The sequence below is a fragment of the Carassius gibelio genome, chromosome B18 (assembly GCF_023724105.1).
Source record: "Carassius gibelio isolate Cgi1373 ecotype wild population from Czech Republic chromosome B18, carGib1.2-hapl.c, whole genome shotgun sequence".
Taxonomy (NCBI): domain Eukaryota; kingdom Metazoa; phylum Chordata; class Actinopteri; order Cypriniformes; family Cyprinidae; genus Carassius; species Carassius gibelio.
In genome coordinates, this window is record NC_068413.1 from 22,076,496 (window position 1) to 22,096,164 (window position 19,669).

General features: G+C 35.0%; 1 protein-coding gene across 2 annotated transcripts in view; it reads left to right on the top strand.

Annotated features, from left to right (window-relative positions):
• Positions 1–19,669, top strand: part of LOC127977144 (contactin-5) — a 288,917-nt gene that overhangs the window by 245,608 nt on the left and 23,640 nt on the right. The window contains exons 14-18 of one of the 2 annotated variants that reach the window (XM_052581846.1): positions 542–717; positions 5,028–5,148; positions 8,230–8,388; positions 17,313–17,462; positions 18,957–19,027. In XM_052581846.1, the coding sequence (XP_052437806.1) occupies positions 542–717; positions 5,028–5,148; positions 8,230–8,388; positions 17,313–17,462; positions 18,957–19,027 (677 nt within the window). The remainder of the gene's footprint in view (positions 1–541; positions 718–5,027; positions 5,149–8,229; positions 8,389–17,312; positions 17,463–18,956; positions 19,028–19,669) is intronic. The other variant, XM_052581848.1, reaches the window with a different exon arrangement.

Here is a 19,669-nt window from a genome sequence, read left to right on the forward strand (position 1 = left end):
ATGAAAACTTCAGAGGCAGAGAAACTTTTATTTTTAGAGGTCTCATAATAAGGTCCCATTAATTAGGGTTAGTTTATGCATGAACTAAAATGTACTAACAATCAGAAATGCATTTATAAATCTTTGTTAAAGTTAGCTAATAAAAATAATTAAAATGTTTATTGCTCAGGTGAGTAAAATAACAGATACAACTCATGGTTTTAATTACTAAAAATATTAGTAAATGATACTGCACACAGACGTCAGATGGCAAATAATATGTTTTAATAAATAATACATTATAATTTAATACAGCAATTTATGTAGAGACAATTAAGTGAGCTGACCAGCATATTTTATGTTTGTCAAGATCTGATATATTAGACGATAAACTTAGAAATGATGTTCCCTTTTTTCCCTCAAAATTACGAACTGACAATTATGAATTTTACTGTAGTTAATATTTAATTTGTTTTCCTAATACTAACTGTATCCAGAGATTCTGACATGGCTGCAGATATGGTCCTTGTGTGCTGATTCTGGAGTGATGTTCATGTTTCAGAGCCCATGCGGGTGGAGTTGAGCCCCATCCGGGTGGAGGTGACAGTGGGAGAGAGTGTGGTGCTCAGCTGTAAAGTCACTCATGACCCCTCTCTGGATGTGTCCTTCCTCTGGCTGCTCAACAATCAACCGCTCAACACCCAGCGGGAGGGCGGTCACTTTGAGTACATCCAAACAGTAAGCAGCTTCACCACAGATGTGCTTCTGTGTACTTGTGCTGTTGCTGTAGGTGACATATATTGTAGATGATGAACAGTGCATCGGTCTGGTGGTCATCATCTGCTTGGTATTATTTGATGTTTTTGGATAGTAATGTCACTTGAACTATGATATTTTTAAAGAATATGCAATATATCGGTGATAAATGATTTATCTGTGGTACAGTATGTCGATATCAGTCAGTATTAGTATTCATCAACCTGACTTGGCAGATATTAAAAATAGCTATTTTTTTTACATTCAAACAGTAAACTTTGTTTCAATTATTAACTTATATCTGCTTCTTAAGTCTTTGGCCTCTTCTATCATAATGTGTGTTGCACTGGACTTTTTTTTTAAACAAGTGCAATGCTATACCAGGTGAGTTACCAAGCAAGTTTACTACATCAGAAAAACCATCCAGATACACTGGTTTATAAATGCACTATACTATAAGTGAGAGCACAGTATTGTTAGAGGAACCATGCAAAAATAAACCTTTGTCAGTTTGCCCCACAATCATAATTTGTGGCCATCAGTGTTGGGAACGTTACTTTAAAAAAGTAATTAGTTATAGTTACTCACTACTTGTTCCAAAAAGTAACTGATTTAGTAACTGAATTACTCTATAATAAAAGTAACTAGTTACCAGGGAAAGTAACTATTTGCGTTACTGTAAAAAAAAAAAAAAAAAAACGTAAGATGGGAAAAGTAATTAGTTAGATTACCCCGTCACTGAAAAAAAAACGTTGTTACCTAACGCCGTTCTTTTAAACGCCGTTATTCCAAACACTGGTGGCCACTAGTGATAATTTTACCTATGAACTGCAGTGAATTTTGTTTATAGGTATACAACAGTATAGGTGCTTTTTTTGTAATTTTGTTCAAACGTATGTAGTAACGGTCAGTAATAGCATTTCAATTATTGTCACATGCTTCATTTTGATGATATTGGATGTAGGTAATTTTATTTATTTATTTTCAACTGAAACAGTAAACTCTTTTTACATAATTTGCACACATTTCCTTTCAGTATCACTCAGTATAAACATTTTGTAAACTATTTGCATCAACTTGATTTGGTCATTGTTAGCAGCAAATAATAACACTTTTTTTTCAAACACTACTGTCTACTCTTTCGCTCTCTCTTTATTTATTTATGTATTATATAAAACCACTATATTGTTTGGTATATCTGTTTTAACTGACTTTTATTATTATTATTATTGGCTGAAGGGTTGTCGCAGCATACAGGTATTGACAATAACAGTAAGGAAATATATTTTAAAAACACTGGAATTATGTCAGTACTATACATATGACAATATCATAAATTATCCAGTACCAGTAACTGTGTACAGTAGTTACTTGTAGCCACTGCTGTCATACAAAATAATGTTGGAGGAAATCATATGTGAAAGTGAGACCCCCCCCCCCCCCCCCCCCAAAGTCTCTACCTACCTGTTTGGTACATCAAAAAAATATAATTGTTATATGATCATTGTTTATCTTTTTTAGTTTTTTTTATTTTAGTTTTTTTAGTTTTTTTTAGTTTTACTGCTTTCATGGTTATTTGAAAACAGTATCATAACTCCATCTTCAATCTGTTGCTCCTGAACAGATGGAGTCACAGTTACTTATTTTAGGGATGCCACATTGCACCGAATCCTGCTTTAACTGGAGTGAGAATCAATCCAGTGAAAGGTCAGCCAGGACCGTATGTCATCATGATGAAAGACCCGCTGTGAATCACACCATCATGTTTATCAGAGTCTCAGAGGAGCAGCAGCTCCACACACCCTCCGCCCTTCCTGCAGCATTGACAACACTCTCTGATTAGAACACATCAGCAGGCATTCTGCCACCACAAAACTGCCCACTGATGTGATTTCACAAGGCTGCATTTGAACAGTAAAATTGAAAAATATATTACATCTGAAATGAAATGGTTAATTGTTTCAAACATTTGACCATAACATTTCGCTGTATTAAAATATTCCTAAAAATTATGTCACTTTATAGGTCTTACTGCATTAGCAAACTACATATTTTCAATCAACGATCAGTGGGTTGTCTAGCTCACTAAAGCCCCTTTCACACTGCCATTCCGGCAAATACAGGGGTAAAGTGTTCCTGTAATTGTTCCCTGGTCGCTAGATTTGGCACTTTCACACTGCCAGTGATGACCCGGTATATGTGCGTGCTTTCACACACAACCCTTGAAGATCCCGTAACGACACATGAAATCAGAGCGTGATGTGTAATGTACGAGTCGACAACGCTTGGCACGTTATATACTTTAACTGAAGCAAGCAAACGATCTCGGCATCAGCGCGAGAGGAACTAACTGATCTCTGCTTCATTACAGTTTGCACATATGTTTTGGGCGCGAATGTTGATCTTCCTTCAAAACAGCCGGTAAAAGAGTCGCGCGATAACGCGCGTCATCACTTCGATACGGAATTAGATCTGGCTTTTGTTCACACAGCGCTCGTTCCGGATCGATTACCGCAATGTTACTAGGTCCCGGGTTCAATTCGGTAATCAATTCCGGGACGTGGTTGCTTTCACACAGAAGGCGACCAGGCAATGTTACGGGAATATTGCGGGTCCGACGTGCAGTGTGAAAGGGGCTAAATAGACTAGTCAAGTACTGGACAACTAGTCAACCATCATGGCCCATACCTTAAGAGCATTCAGCACTATGTTAGTCACTGGCTTTTTGAATATCGTACACACGAAAAAAGATCTTCCTTTAAATGGCAAGCTCCAATTTGATTGGCTGGCTTTGAAAATAACATAAACTGCTTGTTCACTACTCCAACATGAATTTTTTCTCATCTCATGCATGCATTCATGTAACTCCTAATAGGGATGGCTCACTCCTCAGCACCAGCTACGACTGACACAATTAAGTTCAAACCATCTTGTGTCCTCTTACTATCAGATTATACTCATACTGATGTCTTCCCTCCGGCTGACAACAACATTTGGTTCGTTCGTCACTGTTACACATTCAAGTGCAGCGTTAGCCAGGGTTTAGATGTTATGTTCGATTAGCCCACAATGTGTTTAATTGCTAATTGGCACAGCAGCTAATTGGGTTTTGGGTTGTTTTGAAAGTAATTCATGTAAAATGAGCTGATTAAAGCTGGTGTTTATTGATCCTTTTTGCCATAAATTAGCCAATGCTTTCATCCACATCAACATGCAAATTAGATTAAAAAAAAATCATTTACATTGTAATTTGTACATTTTGTTGTCTTTCGAAGTACCTCATTTCAAATTGGATTCAAAATCAGGTATTATACTGGAAATAAACTCAATTCTGTTCAGTTCTGAATGACACACAACCCACACTGATGTAAGAAGTACCAAAACGTTTCTAAGAATGAACTAGTACAGATGATATTTCATATTTTATATTAATAAGTTGGTAAGTGTATCAGTAGTCAGATGCTTACAAATTAGGCACTTGACTAGAGTTCATTCCACCCTCGAGGGGCATCAGCGTTTCTGTTTGCATTAGCCATGTAAAATTGATTACTTTATTTTTACATGTTCTCATGTAGTTGTTAGTTTTTCAGTGCTAATGAATACTTTATGAGTCACTTGTACCACACGATGTCTGCACATCGTGTGGTACAACACACATTTTCTTGTACCCCAGAAAATGTCTGCTCAGCAAACACACTCAAGAGTAGGAAGAATTTACTAAAATATTAATAGTGCTTTTTTTTCATGGAAAAGTTGAAAAGAGAGAGTTTTTGGATTTGTCAGATTATATTGCATAAAGAACTTAATGGCACAAATATTTTTTTTTATACTGAGAAGTACTGAAGAACTATTGTTTTTGTAATAGAAAAAGAAGAACTATAATTTACTTCTTTCTTTGATATATTTATGTATTTTTTTAAAGTAGAATATTCCTCACAGGTAGCACATATTTGTTGAGACAGTGCATGGCAGATAGTGGTGCAGCACCCAGCTGTCTGATTCATGTGCTGTAATTTTAATCAGCCCCTGTACTAAAGAGCTGCCTGTAGACCTTGAATTATTTGCAGTCTCGCCTGGGGCGTTTCTCATTTCCAGAGAGGAGCAGATTGAGGAAAGTAATGGTGCGCGTGCTCTTAAACTGAACAGGAATCTCTTAATCCACACAAGCCAATAGAGGCTACAGCAGCTAGCAGCCCATTGCTCAAGTGTCAAGCACCGCACATAGCTCCATTTCTCTTTTGCCCTCACTTCTCTGTTTTTCTTTGTGCATTCTCTATTTTCTCCCCATTTAGCAGTCCTCCACAGCAGACCTGATGATCAGGAGCATCCTCCTGAAGCATGCTGGGAAATATGGCTGTCGTGCTCAGACGAGTGCAGACAGTGTGCTTGCAGAGGCTGAGCTGCTGGTTAGAGGTGAGTGGGCCAAAAACAAGCTTTTGGTAAGTTGCAGTTCATAACGAAAAACTGTGATTACAGCCGTTTACAAATAACATGAAATCAAATTTGACCCTGTTGACTTTCTGTATAAATTTCCCCTGGTTTTATTGATTCATGATTTATTTCTCTGCATTATTCAAAAGAAACGTGTTTGCTTTCTGAATGTTTAATCTCAACATTATCTAGTTCAGAAATATTTTCTTTTCCAATGATATTACAAAGGTTGTGTAAATATTACACATTGACTTTATACAGTTCAGTCATTTCTCGATAGTTCAAATCTGTAAAAAAAAAAAAAAAAAAATTAAATGTTTTTTATGGTAATTCATTAAAGTGTAATAACTTTATGTGACTCTAAAATTGGTTTTCAACCAGAGGGGCCTAGAAAACGTCCAAGGGGGTCACTTAATTAAAACGCTAAATCACAAAGAATAAAGATGTTAACTGAAGTAACATATATTTTTGCCCTCAATAACTATTTTCATTGAAAATTATTCGGAATCAAAATCTTATAATAGAATAGAATATCATAATATAAAATATTACAGAAAAATAATTCATTAAATATCAACAATCCTAGCTTCTGTTAATTAAAAAAGTTTGAGAACAAGGCCTTTGAAACAGGAAGGTTGACAACCACTACTTTAAAAAATACTTTTATTTCTTGCTGCATATTAATGTTAACAAATGATTAACTATAAATATTCGTAACTAAATATACTGTTTTCTTGGAGCCGGATCACCTTATGGTTGCTAACTAATTGTAAATGTTGTTTTATATTTAACAAAGAGTTTCTGCACTTTATAATCACAAGTAATTTCCTCCTATAAGAAGTTACAGCATTTTAATTAATGAACAGCTTGTTAATTAACAACAGTTTCATCAATGTCTACTAGGTGTTATTCTTCTACAAAACCTCACTTCCAGTCATAAACATATCTGTGCCTCAAAAGTCCTTGGCATACAAAGAAATGTATTGTCTGCACTAGCTGACCTTCAGCCACTTGTGTTTATAATGTTGGCCGAACCGCTTCCATATGTGCACTGCTTCCTTTTAGACAAGAAAATCCTAGTGTAGTCTCCATCCAAACGTAAAACAGAAACCCCTTCTGCTGCTGCCATGGTGAATGCACCGTGCATATTAATATCCTCAATTGGAAAGGCACCTTTCAGTCCAACCTTTTAACACATCTCTTTTCAAACTACACAGAATATTGACTTTCATTAGACAAAGCAGCTGTGGGCCTCCCTGTTACAACTCTTTCCTCTTCAGCCAGTCGTTGATTCGGAAGGCTGAGAAATGTGCATAAAAACACAGTTTAAGACAGATAAACCTTTCACCATTCAACCATGCCTAAGAGACAGACTACACATAATAGACAAGAAGAGGAAAGAGAGCGGGTTCTTTCATCAGTGTGAAATCCAGACATCATTCCATGCTTAAGGAAGTCTTTGTAGAGATTGAGTGGAATTTAATTCCACATGTATACACATACACAACATTTCTTGATATCTCAGTCATTAGTCTCAGCCTCAAACGTCACGCCTACGGTCTGTATATTGGCTAAACGTCTGATGAATATGGGACACAAAAGTGGGAACACTTCAGGAGTTTCAAGTCGTCATTAAATTGGTTGAACTATATAGGTTTTCCGGGAGATGTTTTTGAAAGATGCCTCTCACCAAGGCAGCATTTATTTGATTGATATATATATATATATATATATATATATATATATATATATATATATATATATATATATATATAAATTTAACTTTGACATTACAGAACTAAAATACATTAAAAGAGAAAATAGTTCTTCCAACCTGTTGTGATTTCACAGTATCACCGTTTTTAGTTTTGATTAAATATCAATATTTACAGTAATCAAATGGATGCACTCTTAGTGAGCAGAAAATGCATCTTTGGAAATTAGCAAAAATGTGCATGAAAACCCTGGTATTTATATATATATATATATATATATATATATATATATATATATATATATATATATATATATATATATATATATTTAAAATACATTTATGCCATACTAAATATAGTTCAAATCTATTTACATATTTACTGACATATCACTCGAAACTTACAGTATATAGTTATAATTAAACTTTATCTGGAGCACTACGTGTGCACAATGCACATTTCTTAATATTAAGCCTTAAATGTGTTTCAATGTAAGTATTAATTAGGATTATATGATCTTTGTATAATATTGGTCTTTAAATGAAAGATATTTAAAGTACACTTTCCAATTCCTCTTTAGCACAATCTGATATACTTCAGTAGATCTTCAGTTGAAGTTCAGAACTACTTCCACACAATTAAAGTGCATTAAGTACAAAATTAGTTGTTACAATTTCGCAGACTTTAAGTTTATCAGTTCAGTTTACCAAAAGTGCAATTCCAGTGTATTTTTCTTAAGCACATAATATAATGTATTTGTAGTATACTTGGCTTGAAATTAATGTATTTCAAATATATCTTAATATATTTTTTTTTTCACTTTTTCACTGCTAGCAGCACTGTGAGACTTTTTTTTTATAAGACTTTATAATGACATGTGCTATGTAAGGCCCTTGACAGTTTTCAAAATTAACAGTTATTGTTTTCTTTCAATAGTTTTCTTTCTCAGAAATATGTTTTTTCTCTTCTGCTAAACAATCTGTACAATGTGAAACAACAGTACAATCCATTGAACACATCGTACTTCTGTCCTTCACAGCTTCATTTTCAATCCTGTCAGAATTTAAATTTTACTATGGTACATTATTTAAAAGTTTTGATCAGTAATGTACATTAACTGATGCACCTATAGATAATAATAGTGATAAAATCCTTTTGAATACTGAGAAACATGGTCCACACAATCAGTGGATAATCAGGGTAAAAAAGTCCAGATGTTATTATTGAATCACTGGAAGAAATAATCATAAGTAAAAAATGAATGAATAAATAAATAAATAAAGTGTGTGAAAGTCTGTTACATGTATCCTTCAGTTTAGTTTGACTCAGTGGTGGCGTTTGTTTCCAGGCCCTCCTGGACCTCCTGGAGTGGTGATTGTAGAGGAGATCACGGATACCACGGCGACGTTGTCATGGAGCCATGGAGTTGACAATCACAGTCCAATCACCACCTATAACGTACAGGCACGAAGCCCTGTCTCTTTGGGCTGGCAAACAGTAAAAACCGGTAATCACTTGCATACACATTAATGTCACAGTGTGTGTGTGTGTGTGTGTGTGTGTGTGTGTGTGTGTTAAAGTGATGCAAGTTACGAGCAGTTCAGATTGTATTCAAACAATCTAATAAACAATTCAATTCAAGTTTAGTGCTCTTTTAACAATACAAATCGTTGCAAAACAACTTTACTGAAAATTGAGTTTCTGCAATATTTAGTAGTAGCTTATTAGTGGTGACTGTCAGTTTATGTACATATGGCAGAAATTTACGGAAAAAAATTTATTAAAGTTATAATCAAACAGATGATGAACACTATTAACAGCAATGTTTATATGATGCAATCAAACTTCTCAGGTGTTCTGGATCCAGACTGAAGCTTGTTTAAATCCCAGTTACCACGGGATGTCAATCCTGTGTCAGAAACAGAGAAACAAATAGAGACACAATTAGCATAGCTGTTGTTCCAACAAAGTAAAATTAATTTGTTTAAACCAGGCAGAAGAATAATAATGTGCATTTGATCAGATATAACTGCAGTTCAAGATTATGAGATGCATTATTTGAATTGCTGGCCAAAACGATGTGTCTTCAATCTAGATTTAATGAGAGTGTGTCTGAACCCCGAAAGCTAGCAGGAAGGCTATTCTAGAGTTTGGGAGCCAAATGCGAAATGGCTTTACTGACTTTAGTGGACTTTAGTGCTATCCTGGGTACTACCAAAAGTCCAGAGTTTTGTGACCTTAGGGAGTGTGATTTATTGTAGCATTGTAGAAGACTAGTTAGGTACGCAGGAGCTAAACCATTAAGGACCTTATACAGTAGGTAAGTAATTATATTTTTTAACTGATACAGACCTTAATAGGTAGCCAGTGCAGAACCTTTAAAGTTATATGATCATATTTTCTTGATCTAGCTGGTAAGGACTCTAGCTGCTGCATTTTGGACTACCTGTAGCTTGTTTATTGAAGATGCAAGACAACCACCTAGAAGTGGATTACAATAGTCCAGTCTAGAGGTCATGAATGCATGAACTAGCTTTTCTGCATCAGAAACAGGTAACATGTTTTGTAGCTTGGTAAAACTTCTAAGATGGAAGAATGCAGTTTTTGTAACATGGGAAATATGATTTTCAAAAGACAAGTTGCTGTCTAATATAACACACAGATTTGTGTTGAGGGAGTAGCAGTACATCAGTCTAGTTGCACATTTTAGTCCAAGAGATTCTGTGAATTGTTTTTTAGACCAGTAAGTAATATCTCTGTCTTATCCGAATTTAATAGGAGAAAATTATTGGTCATCCAATCTTTAAAATTTTTAATACACTCTGTTAGCTTAGATAATTTAGAAGATTCATCTGATTTTGTTGAGATATATAGTTGAGTATCATCAGCATAACAGTGGAAACTAATCCCTATTTTGTTATAATATTACCAAGGGACAACATGTATATTAAAAATAGCAGAGGGCCTAGGACAGATCCTTGTGACACCCCATATTTTACTGGTGATAAATGAGATGACACCCCATTTAAATAAACAGAGTGGTAGTGATTGGACAGGTAGGATCTAAACTATCTTAGAGCCTGCCCTTGAATACCTGTATAGTTTTGTAATCGATTTATGAGTATGTCATGATCTATAGTGTTGAACATGCAGCCTTGGTCTGATGCTAGAAGCAAGTAATTTTTAATTTTAACAAATGTAATTTCTGTGCTATGGTGGGGCCTGACACCTAACTGAATTCGACGATCATTTTTATATTGTATGTGATATATAGAGGTCATTATGCAGTCTTCAGTGTCATCAAAAATCATTCTAATATGAATTTGTTTCTCAAGAAACATTTCATATTATCAATTATTATTATTATTATTATTATTATGTTTAATAGTTCTACTCAGCAAGGAGAAATAAATGTTGTTCTTTTTATTTATCAAGGTGTCTTGAAATGTACTATAAAAATGTACTATGGTTCCATGAAGAAAAAAAAACAATACTCACAATTATCACAATAATTCTGTTTTACTATAGTTTTATTTAATAAATGCAGCCTTAAGCATAAGAGCTCAAGATCACAAGATACTTCTTTCAAAATAATTGAATACACTGTATATAAGTCCTTATGGGTTAGTATTGGAGCCATATTGAACTTACATCAAGTTCAATGTGAAATGTAAAGTTTTAATGTTCACTGACTGTCAAATTCTCCTATATTTATTGTAATATAAGATCTCTCTTAAAACCTTTGGCTTTCAGCATATGACTGCTAACAGTGTCACTGAATGCAGACTCGAGCACTGGGAGTTGACTTTTCCTCCCATCTGTTTGTAAGGATGTGTGAAAAGAGCCCAGTGGGCCTCAAATTAAATGTCTGTTTTGCTTTTTTAAATGTCACTGGCTGAAATCTGATGGCAAATTAATCTGAAGGTCATTAGTAGGTTAAACTTACCATCATTTTGAATTGCGTGATTCTCATGAGTCATACGGTTATCTCAAAATTTAATAAAAAAAAGACATTTTACATAAAGAACATACTATCGTTATACTATATATATATAGTAAATAATATATATATAAATAATCTAGACACATTCCTGACATGATTTTTGAAAATCACCCAATTATCTAGCTCAGATTTTTTAGTAATTTGTCAGATAAACAAGATTCATAATTCAGTTTTTTTTTTTTTTTTTTTTTTTGTATTGCTATCAGAAGTTAAATAGCTTTATTTTGGGAACCTTGACTGTAACATCACTTGTAATTATCTGCTATTATCCAAAGGCAACAGCTTTTTGTGTCATCTTTTCAAACATTAGCAGTCTGAGTTGGATAATAGCTAAATTTTATGCAACGATGTCAACTTTTTAAGGATGAATCGTTCTTTTCAGTTTGAACATTCCACAGGAATGACAGAAAGACAGATAAGGCACAATTATTGTGTACACAATGCTGTAAGTACTGAACCAAGAGGGAGAAAAGAAAACCTTTACTTTGGAGTGTTTAAACACCGCTACAACTTCATGTTTTTTACTCTGCATCCCTCTTCAAAGTCATTCATTTCCAATAAGAGATTTGAGGTGACATGAGCAACAAAGACCATTGGGGATGCAACAAACTTTAGCAGCGTTTGACTTTTGTAATTTCACAGTGACTCAGTGTGTTGTAGAGTTCAGCAGCAAATTCGTACTAGTATGCTAAATAATTTACTTTAAAAGAGTATACTTTCGTGCAAACCTAATGTTTCCAAACACTTTTTAACCCACTTAAGTAGAACTCTTTAACACACATCACAAGCACATCTTTTTATTTAATGTCTTTATTATTTTATTGTCTTTAAAGGGGTCATGAACTGCCTTTTTTATTTATATATGTATTTATTTTGTACTGTTCTCTGAGGTCCACTTACAATGTTATAAATATTTTTTTTTACATCAAAAATCATCATAGTTTAGAACTCTTATTTTTAACCCCCTCATCAGAATGTTCTGTTTGAATAGGCGTGGCGGATTGTAGACTTAGTGAACACCCACTGCTATGATTGGCTAGCAGCTGTGCATGTTTGACAGCATTCATCCTTCAGAGGACACTGCTGTGATTTAGGTTAGAAACGCATAAATACTCATCAAATGAACTGTAATAACAGACAGATCATAGTGAGCGCATAATAATACACTTGTGCGGTGTGGCGTTACTGTCAAATCCAATATAGTCGACACAGCATCGTCTTTTAGTTTCAATTTCTCTGGAAATCCTGCGTCGAATTGTGCTTTGTTTGTAAATTAATCTGTGGTAAAATGAAGTGAACAAAGTACCAAGTTCTTACTGATGTGGTTTGGAACTTCTTAAAAAATAGAGGTTATCAAATAAAGTCTATTGTTTGGTTTCGGCATAGACTTGAGTTTGCCTCTCTCATTGTTTACACAACATGAGTGAATTAGTGGGCGGGGCTACACAGGCATTGATGTGGAAGCAGGTGTTGATCTTCTTCTGCAGGGATGGCGTATAGTCACACTCATAGGCGGAATTTGGTGGTAGGACATGTCCCCACCACTTTGCGCCAGTGTCGATATTGTCCCTACCACTTTTCGTTCGTCATTATAGCATTTATTTTATTTTTTTAAATGGAGCACTTCCTTGTGCTAAATACGCCTCCCCTACAGATTTTTCTATTTAACTATTTCCACGTTACATTAAATTGATTGATATAATAATATGTTACCCATACTATAATAGGCTATATGCATTCTGCGCTCAAGCTCAGAAATAATAATAACCTGTTTTGGTTATATTTAGGCTCCTATTAAGTGCAGGTCTCCAGACTGTGACTGGCTCAATTTTGTGAACGGTCGCGACCTCTGCATTATTCAATGAATAAAAGCTGCCATTTATGTTACATATGAGAAACATCAAAGGACAACTTGAATGTAGAGCCTGGTTTGTACTCCCGAAGGTGCACGTGGTAAATATTATACAAATATTGATGATTTTCATGCTAAAGTAAAGTAAAAGACCACTTCTTAAACCAGAGAAGGTGAACATCTTTTTGTTCTGTTTTTTACCTAACGTTTTTCTATGGAGGCTCTTTTTTATTATTATTATTTTATTAGTCAGCAAGCTAATTAGCCTAATACAGCATGTGTAGGCATATGCCATGCCTCGTCTTATTTGTTTTTGTTAATAAACGTTTTGTAAGCTAGTTGTCATTTAATCTTACTGTTTTATTTTTTTTGTGCATTTTAATTAAAAATAACAATGAATCCACCTTTTTTTGTTTTGTCTTAAAATGTGAAAGGTGTGTAGATGTAAGCAGACAATTATATTTTTATGTAAAACCTAACAAGATCGCAAAATCGAAAGTGAAAGTATCCGAAGCCGGGCTTATAATATAGAAAAAGAGGACCTCCCGTTCGCAAAATTAAAATCCCGAATAACACTACTGATGAAAAAGAATGTGTTGAATGATAACCACTATCTTTTCCATATAACTATAAACAATGATAAAAGTTAATCAGCATGCATTACACCGGTTCTCAGTTCCAGTCCTAGTGCCCCATACTCTGCACATTTTGTATGTTTCTCTCATGGCTTCAGATGGTTGTTCTATTTGAATGTAAGTTCCCTGCGAAGCGGACATCACAGGATATTCCAAAATTGATTCCAGCGATTGAAGCGAACGAAAATGTTCCATTCAAAGTGCATTGAAGTGTGCGAGGGGTGAATTTAAAGGAGCATTGCATAGGCTCTGAAATTTCTAACCGTTACTGACACCATTGGCCGTTAGAGGAACTGCAGCCAGTCTCATGCTCGTTCTCAGGGCGCAGAGGAGCACGCTCTTTTTTTTTTTTTTTTTTTTTTACTTCGAGGAGTGTCCGTGGGTGTCTGAATTGTGCTGGAGGCTGGTCGCGTCTTTCAATCCGCAGAGTCCATTTTTAAACACTATTGCCGCTGCTTACTATAATGGCTGGCGTGCCGTATGGTTGTAAGCCCAAGTAGACGAGAACGCGCATGACGTCACATTTTGTGAATTTTCGTGCCAATTCGGGCCCGACTCCTCCACAAATAATTGAGCCTACAGGATGATAGAGGCAACCGTGGTGGACAGTCGAGGTGTCATTCTTTTTTTTAAAATCATGGTTGGCTCATACATTTTTTTAAGTAAAAACCTCCACATAGCTCCTTTAATATTTACCGAGGTAGCCTATATGATGTCAGACTTGTCCATGTTGATCATCAGAAATCTGTGAATGAATTTTCAGAAGTGAATTAATCTTCAACAGTTTTTCCCTGCTCAGGGAGTAGGGAGCAATGAACACTGTGTAGAGACCATGTCAGTGGGAACACAGTTCATGCACAGAGCTCACTTCTAACAAGCTGATTATCTGAATCAGGTGTGTTAACAAAGAGAGATATTCCAATAAAGTGGAACATTCCAGCAAATGTAGTTTTGTCGGATAGGCTTCAGTATAAGCTGTTATAGGTTTTTGGAAACGCATTTTTTGAAGACATTAAGTGCCTGATTGAAATGTACCAAATGTGATGTATGATTGAAGAGCGATATCGGGCTGTTTTGTCAGGGGATGGGCAGGGGACATGGAAGGCCCTTTTCTATCTCCGGTGAACAAATCAAGGTCCATAAAGACATGGTTAGATGAGTTTGGTGTTGACTAGCCCTCACAAAACCCTGACCTCAACGCCATTAAACAACTTTGGGATTAAGTGGAATGAAAATTAAGAGCCATTAAGAGCCAGATCTTCTTGTCCTACAACAGTGCATGACCTCACAAACGCTTTACAAATGGGCAAAAAAATCACCAGAAATACTCCAAAATCTTGTGGAAAGCCTTGAAATAAGAGTAAAAGCTGTTATACTTTAGCTGCAGAGGACAGACTCCATATTAATGTTTACGTACTGTATTTATGCAGTGTTATTAAAGTCCCTGTTGATGTAATGGTCAGATGCTGTATATGTTATTATGTAATTTTCATAATTACCTCTAATGTCTTTAAAATATAGTCAACTTGTATCGCCATGGCATTCATGGTAAAGGGAAATATACTATGCCATTTGTACGTAACTTCTATACTGTACTGTATATACTGTATTTATGTATGTTACTTACATTTCTCAAGCCACTTATTATTATTTATTTATTTATTATTCTTGCACCTGTAAGGACTCTCATACTGTACAGTTTTTCAAAAAGCTTTATTTAAAAGCCCAAGAGCCAGTGGCAATATGAATGTCGTTTTTGGCATGCCAGAAAGGCACACTACAACTACAAATGAAAAACTCAGAGGAATGCAAAGGCAATCAAGGCATGTGTGGTCAAAGAGGGACAGAAAAAAAATAAATAAATACCTAAAGCATTAAAGTATAGAGAGGCTGAGGAAGAGAAACAGTGAGATAAGGTGGGGAAAGCCAGAGGCGGGAAAGAGAGAAATTATGTGGAGAGCACCTGGGAGTTTATCATCTCACAGTCTCACTCGTGAAGCGAGACTCTGGTCCCACAGGTTATGTTCAGCCGTTAACTGTAGACAGAAGATAGCCCAGAGGTTTGGTCCTAAGCCAAGTGTGTGTCTGGACTGAAATGAGGTGTGTGGAAAGAGGAGCCAGTCTTCTGGGCAAACATAATCTTGTGTCTTGTGTCTCTTATGTATTGATTTGAGCAAAAGAGAGAGAAATCAAAATCACAAATTTGCTTTACTAGAAGCGATGGAAACATTTTTCAATCTCTTATTCTTATTCTTTTAAAAAATAGTACTTAGTATGGAAATAATATACTTTAAAACAATATACTCAAGTCCAAACTGAATACAATGTTTTTATTCTCTTTAGCTTCATGCCAAATTAAATTAAATAAAATCTATTATAGCGTAAATGTATGTGAAATACATTTAACTGAGTGCAATTTTGACCCAAAAATGAAGTTTGTGTCATTAATTGCTCAACCCTAATGTCGTTCCAAACCCATTCTTCATTCATCTTTGGAACACAAATTAAGATATTTAAATCTTTAAATGGTCTATGTGACATCAGTGGTTCAACCGTAATTTTATGAAGCTACTTGGGTGAACTAACCCTTTAAATATTACATAAGGACATCTTCATATGTACTATTAGTAATTACATAAGTTGTAATATTGAATAACACACTTGATAAGTGAATGTACTAATCAGTGTACATCCTTAAATTTTGATAAAAGATATGTAGAATATAAAAGTTATGTATTAAAGTATACTTTAAAGTAAAGACTTTATTAGGGCATTTTTTTTGCGTGCAGTGTATATTACAGAATATGTAAGTATTTTCATTTCTTTTTATTTTTTAAGTACACTAGAAGTATACATTTAATACAGTTAAGCACACTTCTTTTTAACAGGGGCATGGCCATCAAAACTCTTGAGTTTTTAGAAAGCAGCTGTGACAGGTATTGCTGTTGAAAATGTTCTTTGAATCAGAAGCATTTTGTATTCATCACTGTTGCAGAAATGTAATGCTTTGTGCTTAGCCGGTTAAAAAAAAGAAAAACCCAGTATTGACTTTTTATGTTGTTCAAAATCGATCTATGATGTTAGAAAACTAGATGTTGGCTCCGTTCCTCAGCTTAGCCAGCAGAAGCATGTAAAGCATCATAAGAGCACTCGATGCAAAGGCTGTTAGAAAACATAGGCAGCATAATTGTTTATTCTGGCTAAATAATAGTCATGGCATGTGTTTATGCTTATAGAACATCATAATGACATGCTAATGGAAAACATTTGCACTGTTCCAAATCAGTCACTTGTAAAGTTGCATTTGAGTTTGGCTGCTGTCTTAGAAGTCAGCTGTCTATGTACAGTAAAGAGCAGAAAAAAAAAAAAAAACAATTCTGAAAGAAAAATAATGTAATATGTAAATTTAACACATGGGTCGTGAAATATTTGGATAATTTAACATATTAAGTCTTATCTCTCCAATTTAAGGTGCCACCACTAACGTAAAAAGTTTCTTATTACTCTAATACTACTACTACTACTACTACTACTACTACTACTACTACTACTACTAATAATAATAATAATAATAATAATAATAATAATAATAATTATTATTATTATTATTATTATTATTATTATTATTATTATTATATTAGTGAAATTATTTCATGTTTTTCATGTGTTCTTCTCTCTCTCTCTCTCTCTCTCTATCTATCTATCTTCCTCTCTATATGTATGTATTTGTATTTCAGTATTTGTATTGTTTGTGTTGTTTGTGTCTGTGTGTGTGTGTAGCTCAAGCATACTATATCACTCAACATTACTTTGAAAAGCCTCCAGTCTACATTGATTTAATCTCAGTAGTTGTCAAATCTTAAATCTTTGCTTGTTTTTTAAGCTATATTGATTCCTCACTTGTTTTGGTACCTCTCCGCTGTGCTCCACATCCCCCTCAGATCCAGAGCCGGTGACAGGAAACATGGAATCTGCCATGGCAGTGGAGCTCAACCCCTGGGTGGAGTATGAGTTTCGGGTGGTGGCCACAAATGGCATAGGAACAGGTGACCCGAGCGCCCCCTCGAGAGCGGTCCGCACTAAGGAAGCAGGTATCTGTCACTGGTTCATTCACCCATGAATATCACTGAGCTAAACACCCTCCAAAAGAAAGGAAATCTAAACAAACAGTCTTCTCTCAAGCCTCATTTATCCTCCACTTGGGGGGTGGGGGTGGGGGGTGATCATGTAGCTGTGTGTTGTGACACATTTTTACGACTGCCGTCACCCATCTGAACATCCAGGGTGACCCTGGTTCTATTTTAATTGGAGGAGAAGTGAAAAATAAGCTGCTTACATGAATTTAAACAAGTTTTTTGTGTTTGAGCTGAAGCAGAAAGGCACTTGTGCCCTCAGGCAAAGAGGCTGGAGAATTCTCTATTTACGGAGAACAAAACCCTTTGCTTCAAGAAACTTTGGTTCAAAAAAACATTCAGCAGGCCTGACCGATTACGCAGCAACAAAATACGAATACAATGACAGCTACTTTTTTATCATTATTTAAAGTTGATTGAATTACTGTAGTTTGTCATCATATGCCACCATTCATTTGTTTGTTTCTTAAAGGAATAGTTCTTTCATTATTTACTTTCCCTCATGCCAAAACCGATGTGCTGTTATTTTTAGCCATGGAGCCCTAAAACAAGAAATTTCTGAAGAATCTACACAGAGTATGTTAAAATGTACAGTGAGTGGTGCTAAAAGTGTGTTTTTCATTACATTGGTTGTTGTAGAGTATTGTGGCAGTTTGGAAATGATATGTCCAGTGATTGGCACTGATAAAGTAAATGTTCCATTTTGTGAATTTTTTTTTCTTTTTTTTTTTTTTTTTAATACGCCGCCTACACTAAACTTGAATCTAATTGACAGAGTTAACAAGCCTTTGTCTGTTAAATGCCTAAATAAAATGTGAACGTTAAGTATTGTGCAAATGGAACTGCATAAAAATAATCATAATTTGTGTGAAAATGAAAAAAGTCGATGGTGTTTACCTGTACCTACTGTCATTAATATTCAGTTTCATCTAGGAACTGCAGTAAACTGTATGTGTATGTAGGTACGTTGCTGGATTTAAAAATGAATAAATAAATGTATATAGAAACAAGTTTTTTCCCATGAGCCTTAGTTAATTTATTATCCCACAAAATAGCGCCTTTGTAATTACGGATTTGTTTACATGAGTAATTGAGTAAATAAGTGATAACTGATAAATAATTATAGAATAATTATAGTATTTTACAGTTTTGGTTGAACTATTCTCATTTAGCTTTTTGTTAATTATTTCCTATGCTTGTTTGTGAGACTAAAGCTGTCAGGTGTGTTTAGTGAGTGCTATACTGTTCCTCAAATTAGTAATTCATGGTTGTGGTTTTGAGAGTTATATCTGTAGAGTAAATTTTCCTCCTCTGTCTTAACAGCGAAGCATTCATTAATCATTAGTAGTCATTCGCAAGTAATGCACCACTCGCATTTTTGCACAGAGGTTTTAGCTACTAAAAGCTAATACTTTAATGCATTATTACATTGCAGTATTTCTGTGTCTGCAGTTCCGTCAGTAGCCCCTGCCAACGTGAGAGGGGGGAACGGCCGCAGGCATGAGTTGGTCATATCCTGGGAGGTAGGTTTGCACTCAGCATGCACAATGGACTCCCTACTGTGAACTCTTGCTATGCTAATGAATATGGCATAAAAGACTTGCAGTTCCTGGCCAAATAGATTCCCGCAGCTAATTGACTTTGAGCGTTCGTAATTGTATCCGGCTATAATTGCCACCATCGCAATTTGCCTATTGAAGGATTGCTACACTTATAGTCCCAAACCCTATAAGAACAGATGAATGACTATATTCTAAATGAAATTTTGTGCTTAGTGGGAATACTGTTGGAGGCTAAAAGGACTTCGAAGTGGTGCAGACCTGCTAGACACGTGTAATAGTTTGCAAGCTTAACTTCATTCAACTTATTAACATGATGTAGGCTTAATAGGAAAATGTAATATTTGAAAATGTTCACAAGTCGTTTATGCATATTCATTTATCTGTTCATGTGCAGATGTGTTGGTTTGTACATAGAGTGTATGTCACCCAAAATTCTAATTTGAGTTTGTGTCTGTTACTGTTGCGATATGTGACATTTGGCAATTTTGGCACGTATTATGTAAAATGCTCTCCAAACATCTGAATATGCCTTCTTCACTACAATATTGTAGATGATTATTTTTTTTTTTTTTTTTTTTTTTTTTTTTTTTAAGTAGGCAAATA